Source organism: Liolophura sinensis, chromosome 12, assembly GCF_032854445.1.
Source record: "Liolophura sinensis isolate JHLJ2023 chromosome 12, CUHK_Ljap_v2, whole genome shotgun sequence".
Lineage (NCBI taxonomy): Eukaryota > Metazoa > Mollusca > Polyplacophora > Chitonida > Chitonidae > Liolophura > Liolophura sinensis.
In genome coordinates, this window is record NC_088306.1 from 10098361 (window position 1) to 10113868 (window position 15508).

Genomic DNA, 15508 nt, shown 5'->3' on the forward strand with positions numbered 1-15508 from the left:
TCCACCATATCAGTCAAAATTCAAAGCCCTACCAGCAGTAATCCACAGGAAGCTTTCAAATCTACCGCAGATGTTTTCTTGGCAGATGACGCTTCTAAGAAAAGATCACCACCCTAAAAATAGATCAGCCTCCAGTTTTCTAAATGTGTACTTCATAGATTCACACCTACAGGCTTGACAAAAGAACAAACATTGGTACCATTCTGGTTTGTCTCAAATTTTTCATTTCTTCAGGGTTAAATTTTATCTTAAAATGTTTACTGCAACAGCAAATGAGACAATAGATAGAGACAGCAGATATATCCCAACCAGATTTGTTTACTCAAATGATGCTAGTGCCCAGAAATAAGTGCGTCCAAAAATAAACCCTGCCAGCTGCCCAGACTAATTTATTACAATGGCTCATATAACAGATATAAGATGTATGTAATTTTTCTTAACATTTTAGTAGGTTGGACAAACTCTCAGGCTTACATCTCTACTGGGGACTCCGTGGCTCAGTTAGTTAGCGCGCTAGCGCAGTGTAATGACCCAGGAGCCTCTCACCAATGCGGTCGCTGTGAGATCAAGTCCAGCTCATGTGGCTTCCCCTCTAGCCGTAAGTGGGAAGGTCTGCCAGCAACCTGCGGATGGTTCTGCGTTTCCCCCAAGCTCTGCCCTGTTTCCTCCCATTATAATGCTGGCTGCCATCGTATAAGTGAAATATTCTTGAGTACGGCGTAAAACACCAATCAAATAAATAAATAAATAAATAAATAAATCTCTATTACCCCCAATTCTTCAAGCTTTTCGCATATGAAAGAGCAACTTTCTGTACAATTTATTTATATTTTTAATTTGATTTTGGAGACTAAATTTCAATGGCTGGATTGGCCAGTTTCAGTACTTTACAAAAAGTATAATTTTATCAGTCAACACAGAATAATGTCTTCAGAATATGCCAGAATAAACACCTTGCAAACATCTGAGGTTGAAGAATTGTACTATGGACCAATCCAACCCCTGTAGTTTTGTCCCCAAAATCACACTGAAAAAGTGCATAAACTGCACTGAAAGTTTCCCCTTTATGTGCGAAAAGACTGTGGAATTATGGTAGCTTACATTACACATATCAAAATATATACCACCATTTTTCACGGAGGCAAAATATGTCAGACTTCTAGCTCTGTGACCAGGGAGTAGCGAACTCTAGGTTCCTATAACATTCTACACAGGTATGTTTCAATTTGTACATGTTTTGCGTCTTTAAAATCTTTGAATCAGGCAATTACCTACAAACTATTGACATTTTAAAGGCAAACAGCTACACGTTGTGTAAAATGTACCAGAAGTTGTGTTTATGTGTGGACGACTAGGTCAAGAAAACATGCATGGCTGTATCAACAAAATACATGTGGGATTCAAAATCATTTTCAAATTAATTCTTCATATGTATTTGCATATGGTAACAAAATTAGTTCTGATTATAATTAAATGTTACTTAAGAAATGTCGATATATTAGCATAAGAATTTAATTAATTCCGTCTTACCACTATATCCCAATATATCTCGGTTATTGGATGAGTGTAAGGTTTATCGGTGGACGTGCTGCTGCGGACTGGAAAATCACTGGCCTTTGTCAGATACAGATTGCAGATCGAAGAAAAAAAACCTGGCTTATAGACAGCGTCAACCCATTCACGAGCTCATACTAATTAAAAGCTGCTGCTTTAATTAACATCAACAAAACTGTGCTGGTTGATTTTGCTTTGGGTAATTGGTGTTTTGCACCAACATGAAAAAAACAGACTGATATATTCAAAGTGAAACTATACACACATTTATGACAAGTATCAACTGAATACGAACAAATTTCACCTAAAAAAAAAAAATGTTAATTTCATTGTTTAAAGGTCAGTATAATGACATCATGAAATATGATGTAATTTTTGGAGTTTGAGAGGCAGCAGTTGGACTCGGCTCTAAGCACGCTTACAATGCTGCTACACACTGCAGAGTAGGCTGCCCAGTGCACATGTCTGAGCTTCACAATAAAGGCCTTAAATCTGGCAACTTGCCAACTGGCACAAGGCATCAGGAAATCAGCCTTTCCTTGCATTTAACCTCTGACCTGGATTTGCTTTCACTCACAGCTGCATACCCTCATCATCCTTTTATTACAAATTACTAGTACCATGATGCCTATGGCCATTTTAAAATATCTTTAAATTGCTAAACAGTAAATTGTCAAATTTTTATACATTGAAAAAGTATTGAAAAGCATTATTTCTTCCTTGAATATTTGTTTTTGAATTTTGTCTTTAAAACCTTTGATGAAAAAAATGGAAAAAAAAAAACATTAACCCATTCTACCATAATTTATACATACACAGACACATGTATTAACTTTCTGGTCAAATTATAATACAATGTAGGTGTATGGCTATAGCTTTACATTACCAATGACTATAGGTGTAGTAATTACCTGGTTATCCAGCGGTAGCTCTCAGCAGAAAATCAACTCAGCACTTCTTGATTTTTTTAATTATTAGAGGATTACAACCTGTGTTTAAGTCTGTGCATCAGGTGATACCAGTGCTCATTTCACAGTTTACTGCTCATTTTATGATTTGTAGTGGGTGAGTGAGTGAGTGCTTGGGGTTTAACGTCATACTTAAAAATTTTTCAGTCATATGACGACGAAGGAATCCTTAGAGTGCATATAATGTGCCTCCTTGTTGCAGGACAGATTTCCACTGCTCTTTTATCTAGTGCTGCTTCACTGAGACGCCTTACCAAAGGCAAGTAAGCCCCCCCCCCCCCCCCCCGAGCCATTATATTGATACGGTTCAACCAGTCATTGCGCTATCTCCTTCATGCTGAACGCCAAGAGAGGAAGTTACAACTTCCTGATTTAATATCTTAGGTATGGTTTGTAGAAAATATGCCCAGCTGACAACTAAACCCCACATCTACATTTATACAATCATTGTTACACTACTTTCTGCTGCATGCTGAAGTGTGAAATGCACCCAGCACTAATACACACTGGAAGCTTGAGTTATAGTCTACACAGTACACAGTTCTTGTACACAAGAAGGGGTTAATAAGAAGCCAGAGGGCAAACAGACCATCTGGCAGTGGCAACCAGACACCTTATCTCTCCCCCCACCCCCACCCCCCCCCCCCCCCACACCCCCACACCCCTCTGCTCCCAGGGGACTGAGTCAGGCAGGGTTGTGGTCAAGACTGAGCCCAAACTGTTCTCTTTAAACCCCATTTCATAGGCTAAAGCTGACAGAGCTACCAGAGAATAATTACATACTCACTGTTTGATTGATGTGTCTTTTAATGAAAACAGACAGCTACCCTTTAACTTAAACAGACTGAGATAAATTCCTCAAGTTCACAGGAAAATGTAAATTATTTGACTGAGCTTTGCTTTAGTATTAGGATTTTGGTCAATAATATCACCCTAATTCTTCTAATATTTTTTTAGGACAGATGATAGTAGATTTGAAGCAAAGAATTATCTTCCTTTCCCAGTTTTCTGGAAAAGTAAAGACATGAGTATGTTGTTCCTTAGATAGACTAACCATCTGTAAAAAAAAAAGAAACTCAATATTTCTCCTACAAGTACATGTACATTGCCTTACAATAGCAGGCCAGGTGTCACAAAAATTAGAAGAACCAGGGTAATCTGAACAAGGCTTAACAAACAGTTTGTGTTGACTGCTGGACAGATCGAAAACATTTTATCTGAATTCAGCAACATCATGCCAGAATCTGAAAAATATAGAATGTTTGTATATTCCCTAAATGAATATATAATGAAAAATCCACAAGTTTTCTGAAATTTTAGACTGATTTATACTATCAAATTAATTTAAACCCAATAAACCCACCCAAAATGTTCAGTAGAACCCGTATAAAGAATGTTCTGGTCCACAGTATACATACTACATACAGTTTCAACCTTTTCAACCGCCAAAGTATTTTTTTCAGTCAAATTTATGCATACAGTTATTATGAAAATGACACCAAAAATAATGTGTTTGTATTACTAAATATGTAAGTTTCATAAAACTCTGCAGATTATTTCTCTACACTAGATATATCTCTCAGAATGTTCCAAAATAGTGGTCGCAGTCGTGGTTGAGAAGATTGAAGAATTAGGGTAGATGTGCATGTAGATGGCTGTATTCACAGATGTTCAACTTAAAACCTGGACGTAAACAGCTGCCCTCTTCACCTTCTTCCTCCCCCACCCCTCCCAAAACTTCCCCTATCCAGAGGCCAGGATGCCCTGTTTAATAAGGCCTCCGTTCTTGAGTCCCTATGACCCCATGGTCCATCACTGCACTGACCATACCATCATCATGAGAACATGCTGGGTTCGGAATCTCCTACATGTTCCAAGTGATTGTGAAATTGAACGTCAAAGAGCAGAAAACTACAGAAAACACTTTTCCGCAAAATCACTATAAAAGTTTCTTAATTCAAACAACATACATGTATTATTACAGTTATGAATATTAAAATTGTCTTTCATTTCTGAGACCACAATTTTTCACACATACAGTGTTTTGTTTGTAGAGCAAAACTAAGACATCTCATTTATACATAAAAAAGCTCAACATGAAACAGGAGAGAATCTCCTGCAATGCTGTGGTGAATGAAAATTTAAGGCGTCTGCAAAGTTTCAGATCTCGTATCCATGAACATATCCAGGAACAGAATTACAATTCAAGCCTCTATACATTTGTCACGGTACAAAGGGATAATTGGTGAAACTTTAAACAGGTAGTAATAAATCCATTCTCAACCAACACGTCCTCCTTTAGCTAAACTAACTCCACATCATATCATCTCCCATGCACATGTATGTGAAACCACAGTGTGTGATTAAGGGAGTAACTCATGATCAATGGGAGATAACTCTCACTGTTTAATGATAAATTTAAGGCAAAAGCATTCTCCTCACAAATTTTGCAGCTATGCGACTGTAGTTCTTCTAATTTAAGACAACCTCTATCCTCATTCCAGCCATGTGGACAGTAGTACAAGAGCTGAGGGGTTTTTTTCATACTCCATTCATGCTCCCAATATAACATTCCTTTCTTACACATAAACTCGCCTTGAGGCTCAGTGAATATACATTTCAATTTTCAGATTCGGTAAACTGTGTCATCAAAATCATGGCGTAATTTACTAAGAAAAATTGCAATATTTTAAAGGTGCTTCTGTATGATGAAATACTTTATAAGTCGTTAACACAACACACATGAACAAACTACCGAAAGTCCCACATGTGGTGAATCGGCCAATCAAAATGCAACCATCCTTGGGCTAAGCACATCACACATATTATGTATATGTACATGTGCCCTAATAAGTTTAGAGTGAAGTAGGTCACTCTGTAAAAGCAAACTCTCAGCATGCTAAAAAAGAGCTACTGAGAATTCAATAAGCCAGTGCCCACACAACCAAACCCCGCTTACTGAATGGTCAGGCAAGATCATGTGGCATATTTATGTTCTAAATGCAAAAATATGACCACAAGCCAAAAAAAAAAAAAAAAAGAAAACACCAGCTGGACATTCTCATTGTCACCTATATTGTCATGTAACACATGTCCTTTAACTCCCCCAAATTCAGCTGAAAATAAAGTCATTGCTTAAGGTAGCTTGCTACAGTTGAAATCTATAGTTTCTACACTGATTTCCAGGCCTGTATGCTCTGCTCACTTTTACAAAGCCCTCCTGACGGTCACATTGCAGTGAACAGTTTAGTGTCACTAAGAAGATGTAAGACGTCCAAGTCTAACCATTCTTTTTGTATTTGATATGACTCATTCCCTCAGTTATGCTTATAAATTTCTAAATTTTGTTATTTGGGGTGTTAGAAGTGAAGAAAAAATCTATACATATGTCTGAGTGATATGTATTATTGTGTATGTCATATATGGAACAAATATGAAGACACAGAAACAATAAAATACTTTGACCCCTACTTTTTGTTCCATATTTCTCGTCCTCAAAAGAAATTCTATCACCTAAAATTTTTTTGAGTGTTGCAATTTAAATGTAGCAAGCTATCTTAAGCTTCCCAATACTTCCATGAAATGAATGTAACAGGACTACAAGGGAGACAACTCACCATGGGCTGCTGTGTCTTTGCTCGGAGGTCTTTGATATTGTAATACTGATGTTTTTCAAAGGCAGCAAATAGCATCTCCTTCACTTGGTCAGCCTCTAACCTGGCAATCTTTCCCTGCTCTTTCTTCTTTTTCTCAAATTCTTTCTGGAATACGAAACAAATGTCACTCGTTCATATATGAATTGAAATCATAACATTGGTTTTAATTTTTGATGTGCGATCATGTGGTTGCAATACGGCCGAAGTGGAGTTAAGCCACAGTCATTCATATATTTAATTCTGAGCCTGGTCACTGAAAAGAATAACAAATAATTATCTGTTTCTTCTTGCTGTGGGAAAAACAGAGAAACCTATAGATTGTTTTGCATAACAGTGGTCAGCAAAAAACACATGAAAACAAAAAAAAGAGGATGTTCTCACTTAGTCATCTTTTGCATAAAATTTTGCTTGATTTCAATCAAGCTCTTAACTGCACACTTCAAATTTAAATGCTGTTCTCAAGATTGATTCACTTTTTTCAGTCAGTGATGGAGGAAACTTAAGGACAAGCCAAACAATAACCATACAAAGTGCCCTTCATGTACGTGGAGATCTTCAAAAGCTTCTGGGGGGCCTCTGTGACTGCAGCGCAATGACCCAGAAGCCTCTTACCAATGCGGTTGGTGTGAGCTCAAGCCCAGCTCATGCTGGCTTCCTCTCCGGCCGTACGTGGGAAGGTCTGCCAGCAACCTGTGGATTGTCATGGGTTTTCCCTGGGCTTTGCCCGGTTTCCTCCCACCATAATGCTGGCCGCCGTAATATAAGTAAAATATTCTTGAGTACTGCGTAAAGCACCAATCAAATAAATAATTCAATCAAAAACTTCCACATAATGAGCAGCATTTATTTCAGCAGCAAGAGTTATATGAACATTGTCACACAATATCAACAAATATGCTGTCTTTGGGTCGCTTAACAACAACAACATCAACAGAGAGACATTCCCAGGCAAAATCATGTTGGCCCTTTACGGCAAGGCAAAATTATTTTCCTTCCATGTATCTTTCAAACATGACTTGTTTCATGTTTACATAAAACTACCTACAGATTACAGAATATCACTATTTTGGCAATTTCTGTCCCACCCAAGAGTGTAATTCAGAAGATAATATAGATTACTTTTCTATATTCTATATACTACCCATTTTTAAACTTATCATAATGACCAAACTGTGCCATATAGCGACTTTGTTTCAAAAAGGGATGTCACTGTTATTTTTTGAAAGTTAATATGTACGAATGTAAGCTAGTAAATTAAAGAGATTTGTATTTGTCTGTATTTATCAGTACTACATTTGTTTAAAAGAGAAGTGTAAAAACAGAAATCTTACAGCATGAACTGACACTGATTTATAGTTTTGTACAGTTTTAGGTCTGTATTTATCACTACTACATGTATATTGTTGGATAAAAACTGTAAAAACAGAAATCTTACAGCAAAAAGCGTGAAATGACACTGGTTAATAGTTTTGTACAGTTTTAGGTCTGTATTTATCACTACTACATGCACACTGCTGGATAAAAACTGTAAAAACAGAAATCTTACAGCAAACGCGTGAACTGCCACTGGTTTGTAGTTTTGTACAGCTCTCTCTAACTGCTGTACTTGTCGTGTGGGACGATTTGACGAGATAAGCTGAGCTCTGCAGATAACAAAAATTACAACCATTAGACAAATTAGGCTTGTACATACAACACGGTGACCTCTTCTGCAAAATAAATGACTGATTGAAAGACTGACTGACAGATGACAAATCTAATAATTGGAAGGACACAGCAATTCTAAGAGAAATATAGATTTATTTTATAAAATTAACAGTGACTCTGACCCGAGGTATATTAATAACTTTGATCAAAGGCAAATCTGTTCATTTGCACTTCATACAAAACACTTGTTTGACAAAGGGGTTCTTCAGCCCTCTGCAAAGGGAAGCAGCTCTTGTAACGCATGAAACAACACTGATTTAAATATCAAAACCAGGAGTCATGTTTACAATTGCTGACACTGTTATTCAAATACGTACAGGGCACTGGTGTTCAATGAGTTACAAGATTTGCTTCCCTTGGTAGAGGGCTGGTGAACCCCATTACTGTGTCATATAAGAGTAGCACAATGAGCATGCACAGTGTAGTATAACATCAGCAGTGAAATGGCTCCACTTGACCCCACGAGCACACACCTAGTCTTCATACAACTTCTGCTCATACACTGAATGGGGTTCTGTGACGTATTTCAGAATATTTCACGGACATGTGAACAGTCAGGCCCTATATGGGAAGAGGAAATCAGGCAGACATCAGGAGAGACCAATTTCCTTCCCCCTGAACATGAAAAGTTGTAGCCTAACCAGCAAAAGCTGGGTTTGAACATGCAACCTCACTGGTCACAGGAATGTTTTTCCACAGTGAGAGTGACTAGGGATCAAAATTACCATGGGCTTGTCAGACATGGCCAATTAAAAAAAATCTGTTAGAAAACAGGTGAAACGCAGAGAAGTGTCCAGGTGGCAATGGAAATGTGCCAAATGCATGAGAATTAAGTATTACTAGTAGTTTTGTGTGCTCACAATTTGAAAGACTGGGGTGTGTTTTACTCAATAAAATAATGAAGATGTTAAGCAAATCCAAAACAGTGAACATCAGTTTTCTAAGAGTTCCAGACTTCCTGTACAAGATTTTCTACATACCGTAACTCACGCCGCACAGAAGTTATCCGAATCATGTGGATTGCGCATTAATCAAAAGTGGGCTGACTTTGGCGCTTAAATTCGGATTAATGAAACAAGCCACTATAAGATCGTCAAGTCTTTCAGACGCATATGTAGTAAAATTATGACTGTACAGAATTATAACCAGCTTGTTCACCGTGCCTGCAAGTCTCCCTGTGAGCTGTGGCAATACCAGGCTGCATGTTTGTATAACTGGTTTGAAGTGTTTTTCACAAGATATTTTTGTCCAGTGAAGCACAAAAAAATGTCCAGAAATCTTTAAGGTAAGCAGATCTACCCCGGTGACTGAGGAACTGAGGATGGAGCCTTAGATGACTGAACCAATGAGAGCGACGGCTTACATGACTGAACCAATGAAAGAGAAGTCTTACATGACTGAACCAATGAGAGCGAAGGCTTACATGACTGAACCAATGAAAGCAAAGTCTTACATGACTGAACCAATGAGAGCGAAGCCTTACATGCATGAATAAATGAGAGCGAAGGCTTAGATGACTGAACCAATGAAAGCGAAGTCTTACATGACTGAACCAATGAAAGCGAAGTCTTACATGACTGAACCAATGAGAGCGAAGGCTTACATGACTGAACCAATGAAAGCAAAGTCTTACATGACTGAACCAATGAGAGCGAAGCCTTACATGCATGAATAAATGAGAGCGAAGGCTTAGATGACTGAACCAATGAAAGCGAAGTCTTACATGACTGAACCAATGAAAGCGAAGTCTTACATAACTGAACCAATGAGAGCGAAGGCTTACATGACTGAACCAATGAAAGCGAAGTCTTACATGACTGAACCAATGAGAGCGAAGGCTTACATGACTGAACCAATGACAGTGAAGTCTTACATGGCTGAACCAATGAGAGTGAAATCTCACATGACTCAACAAGTGATGGTGAAATTTTACATGATTGAACAAGTGAGTGAAATCTTACATGAGAGAACCGGTGAGTGAAATCTTACAAGACTGAACCAATGAGTAAAGTCTTAGACGACTAAATCAATAATAGTGAAGACTTTAATTACTGACCCAATCAGAGTGAAGTCTTAGATGACTGAACCAATTACAGTAAAGCCTTAGATGACTGAACCAACGACAGGAAAGCCTTAGATGACTGAACCAATTACAGTAAAGCCTTAGATGACTGAACCAATGACAGGAAAGCCTTAGATGACCGAACCAACGACAGTAAAGCCTTAGATGACTGAACCAATGAGGGTGAAGCCTTTAATGACTCAAACAGCAACACTGAAGCCTCAGATTCAACCAGTGATTGTCTTTAAAAGTAAAATGTACATGTGCATAATAATTATCTGTTTTTTGGGGGCGGGGGGGGGTTACGGATATTTACAGTTTATTTGTGCTTAGCTTTAGACATAATATGCTACTGAACTAAATTCCGACAGTGACACACATGTACTGTCTACGCCATAACCACTGTCTCTGTTGCTATCATCATTACAATGTCGGTTTGTATAAAAAAACAAAGGCTACAAATGAAAAGAATCAAACAAAAGACATCACAAACTGGAAATCTCTTACATTGCTGAATACTACAAACATTAATGAATGTTACAAACCTTTTAAGCTGCATATATTTTTCGCTGGCTATAGGTCTGCACTCTGCTCTTTGAATCACTTTACCTTCTAAAGATACTCTGTCTGAAAAGAACAGTATTTGTGCAAAGTGAATAAATCAAAGTTTTGAACCACATGTAGTTTAAACTGACATGAGCTATACACCCTAAAGGCATTTCTTTAGTATTACTACTTCCATAACATAAGAATTTAAATAATAATATTGTCTTCACATTAAAGAAATAACTTCCAAAGACTGACAAATTACTTACCATATATAGGCTCGACCCCACTTGCTGTAAAAACAAAACAAGAATGAAATCATTCTTTGAAAAATAGAAATAACCCTATTAAAACTATTAAATAAAACGACACACATAAAAAAAAGTATCAAACACTGTTGTTTATAGTAGTCCTTATATATTAACAGCCTTTCAGAAATATTGAAAGACGCTCTTCCGTGTCAAAGACTGGGATTGAACCAGCACCTTGTGTGTCTTAGTGACTGTAAGGCACAGGTGTTAATCACTCGACCGTCACTCATTCCTCACAGGCAGGCACAGATGTCACATGCATCCCGGCATGTGACTGCAGACTTACGTGTGGGTGTTGTAGGAGTTTCTGAGAGCACCACCAGGTTTTGGGAGGCCATAGAGGTGAGGATGAATTTGTGGTCTTTAGGACTGCTCTCTGACACATCGGACTGCAGCTGGGCTAATTCCTCCTTCAAGGTGAAGATGACCTCAGGTTTGCTGCCAGGAAGTCTGAAATACACAGCCCCATTACATACCTATAGAAATTATATTGACGTTTTGACACTTTGAGGCCTCCGTGGCCTAGTGGTTATCTTGCTAGTGCAGCACAATGACCTAAGAGCCTCTCACCAATATGGTCACCATGAGTTCAAGCCCAGCTCATGCTGGCTTCCTTTCCACTCGTACAATGGAATGGGTTTTGCCTGCCCAGCTTCCTCCCACCCTATTGCTGGCCACTATTGTATAAGTGAAATGTTCTCCAGTACAATCTAAAACTCCATCCAAATACACAAATATATCAAAACTTCTTACACATTGAATTTATCTTGAAAAAAAAAAAACAAGGTAAAATAAACAACTTTCATAACAACAAACACAAACATACATAAAACCATGAGGGCTTTACGTGTGAAATTGGCTTGAAGTACTGACCTCTATCTTTATAATCTAGTCCCAGCTAAATTGTTTAATAATATAACAGTCGTGCTTATGCCATATATATTATATATGTAAATAAACAATGCAAAATATATTTCCATGATAACATTCCCAAACATAAATGCAAACATGTCACACCCAAACATACATGCAAACATGTCACACCCAAACATAACTGCAAACATGTCACACTAAAACATAAATGCAAACATGTCACACCCAAACATAATTGCAAACATGTCACACCCAAACACACATGCAAACATGTCACACCCAAACATACATGCAAACATGTCACATCCAAACATAACTGCAAACATGTCACACCCAAACATAAATGCAAACATGCCACACCCAAACATAAATGCAAACATGTCACACCTAAACATACATGCACACAGGTCACACCCAAACATACATGTAAACATGTCACACCCAAACATAAATGCAAACATGTCACACCCAAACATAAATGCAAACATGCCACACCCAAACATAAATGCAAACATGTCACACCTAAACATACATGCACACAGGTCACACCCAAACATACATGTAAACATGTCACACCCAAACATAAATGCAAACATGTCACACCCAAACATACATGTTTCAGTATTTAGTGACCCAAAACACATTTTGTACTTACATCCGCATTTACCAACTTTACACATGCTGGCCTCATAGAAGAGTTGTTACAGTACTTTTATGTATTCAGAACCAAGAATGTACTATACACGATTTATTGAAAATAAAGGAGACAGTTTTCTGCTTTTTTCATATATCATTATCGTTAATAATTATTACATGTAATATACTAATGCAAATTTCAGCAAAACAGCAAATGCAAAAGAATGTTTATGTGTCAAAGAGTAATTCAACATGTCTCCTGTCAAAGCCAAATTATTACAGTTGTGATTTTTTTATTTACATGTTTATAATTTGATATTTTAAATGAGATGACCATAATTAATGGGTTTCATCTTTCATATTGCCAACCTCTGACATACACGTGCTAGTTCTCACTAAGTTTGTTGGGTAAACTGCCTGATGTCACTGATGCGAGGAAACTTGATAGCCTTAAACCCATGGTTTGTATCAGAATGATCACATGACTATTTCAGCCAATAGGACACCACTGGTTTGTGGACTTGTACCTTTCTGACAGACCTTAATGGGGTTGAAAAGAGTATAATGCTGAATATAAACTAGTTTGACCCATGTGTATGCAAAATGACGAAGTTTTTTTGCACCACTTTTCCCTGTCTAGAACATGACTGGTCCAGTTAATCAAATCATTCAACTTTCCTAATGTTATATATGTGTATCTATGATTATTTTGTGGACATTATTTTGGGTGCATTTATGCGGTGCACACCATTAGTCGTCATAGCCAAAATGTAAACGAAAGGCTGGGGTGCCCAGAGAATACCACAGGTATTCAGCAAATAAATGACGAACTATTTCAAGTGTGACGCACAGATTTTGACACATAAGTGTGCATGCAGCAAACATCTTACCCAGTCTTGTTAATCTTGAGTTTCCCCACGTCATCATTACCTGAAGCCTTCTTCCATCGGTCAGACACATATTTTGGCACCTTAATAGGAAAAACTTTCAGTAAGCATTGAAACACAAAAGGGTAGACAACCCTGACAGACAATTCAAAAATGTGAAATTGTGCCTCAGTCACCTGAAAATTTAGTATTTAATTTTGTACCTAACAGTGTTTTCAAGGTGGAAAGAGAAATTTGGGGATCAGGATGGCCTTTTTGGTTAATATATGTGTGGGAATAATTTTAAAATTTTGATTAGTAGTGCACATGGTGAAATTCCACCTTGTATATTAGACATGTCGGGACCTGTCATTTGTGAGCCTATTTTTTAAATACAAATAATTTTTTTAAAAAAATCACCAAATAGTGACCATTTTATATTTGCAAAAGCCCAGTTAAATGTTAAACATAATGTGTAATATGCAGGGAATACACTAACTAGTGTTACCTATTGAGGCTTCCACCTTCTGACCCAAAAATTCGAAATTAAATGAAAAGCAAGGTTTGCCAAACTATCCAGTGACAAATACATCAACTACTGAAGATATGATTATTACTTCCCATGTCTACAGTTACCAATGCTTATTTATTTATTTATTTGGTGTTTTACGCCGTACTAAAGAATATTTCACCTATATGACGGCTGCCAGCATTATGCTGGGTGGAAACCAGGCAAAGCCCGGAGAAAACCCATGGCCGTTTGCAGGATGCTGGCAGACCTTCCCACATATAGTTACCAATGTAGTGCACATTAAACCTTTCAACCTAATTACCTTGCACATACAAGCAATGCTGAGATAGTGCTATCTGAAAAGATGTAAAAGCTAAAAGTCATCCCGGGGTTGTACCCATCTGGCTAGTTCTTCCAGATGGACTCTGTTTTAAAATTCTGACATTCATCGTAACATTGAGACCATCGCCACCTCTCAACAAAATTGCCACACATTTCTGAACTCCAACTCGATGGCAATGATCTTAATGAAGTCTGTGCTGATGGCACCGAACTTTCTTTTTTATGCCTTTTTGGACTGAATTAGAAGGATGAATTTGTTCTTGCAGACGGCAATGGAAATACAATAATTGTCTCGAGGATTTCAATGCATTTCGTCACCAGAGATAGGTCACGAGGCAGTTCAAAATGACTATCGAAGTCAAGACACTCACCACTGCCGAAGCTCTAGCTGTCAATATGACCACAATGCAGAGAGTTAATTAGTTTGATCGGTGAAGATAGTAAATTAAGAGGATAGCGTTAGGGATCCCACCGTAAAATTACATATAAATGAGCAGAGGATGTCAGTTAGAATGTCATAAGTGGCAAGGAGATGGGAGTTTGAAATAAGCAACATGTTTGTTGAGAGGCGATGGATACATCTGAATTTTAAAATAGCACACTGAGTCCATCTAGATGGACTACCATCAGGTATATATGTAAGTACCTAAAAATTTAAAATTTCAAGACAACTGGAGATGGTCACCCAGGAGGTTCTGTGCGATTTCATAAGGAAATCACACATCACCATGAACTATTTAATGCGGTATGCACATTGTAACTCGATGTACAATTCAAACAAGACCAAGCCAGATCAAGCAAACTATTTTTTCAGACGTCATCCAGTCCATCTTCCGGAGCTACTTTAAACAATATTTTAAGTATTACCGGACCGGGTAAAATAAGGAATGCAGCTAGACTTGTACATCTGATAAAATCGGAAACAAACGCGAAAATAAGGCACTCAGTAATCCAAACATTTCACAAGTACAAGCACAGCAGACGCTCTAGTGACGTTACCTTTACCAACCATACTCCACGCCCCGCCATGGACATGTCTAAATCCTTTGGCTCATGGGCCTTCTCTAAACTTTGCATGTTTGTACTTTTAGTTTTTCATTCACATTAAATCTTCTAGCTGGAACAAATATAAGAAATAAATCGGTCGATATCTTGGGGCACAGTGATGAGCTCTTCTTTCCCAGGAGACTAGATTCTCGCAAACCTCATACAAAATCATAACTAAATTTTAAATCGACAATGGACAAAAACTCGTTTTACTGGCATTTAGAACAACGATGCTAGTATCTGCATCGAAACTTCGTGACAATGAACCAAGAAGTTGTAAATCCATAAGCAATGCCTTGTCCAATGGACTGAAAGGCGAGAAACTATTTTAAAAATTGAAACTATAATAACCCTAACAGATATTATATGGAAAGCAATGACCAGACCCGTGTTGAAAAATTGATAAACTTTTGGTTACACTTCTGTCCG

General features: G+C 37.7%; 1 protein-coding gene across 1 annotated transcript in view; it reads right to left on the reverse strand.

Annotated features, from left to right (window-relative positions):
• The window catches only part of LOC135479073 (general transcription factor IIF subunit 2-like), a 53516-nt gene extending 38314 nt beyond the window's left edge, over positions 1-15202 (reverse strand). The window contains exons 1-7 of the mRNA XM_064758792.1: positions 15032-15202; positions 13204-13283; positions 11091-11254; positions 10763-10786; positions 10493-10574; positions 7725-7821; positions 6140-6283 (exon numbers count right to left, since the gene is read on the reverse strand). Coding sequence (XP_064614862.1) covers positions 6140-6283; positions 7725-7821; positions 10493-10574; positions 10763-10786; positions 11091-11254; positions 13204-13283; positions 15032-15109 — 669 coding nt within the window. The 5' untranslated portion in view covers positions 15110-15202. The remainder of the gene's footprint in view (positions 1-6139; positions 6284-7724; positions 7822-10492; positions 10575-10762; positions 10787-11090; positions 11255-13203; positions 13284-15031) is intronic.
• Between the last annotated feature and the right edge of the window lie 306 nt (positions 15203-15508).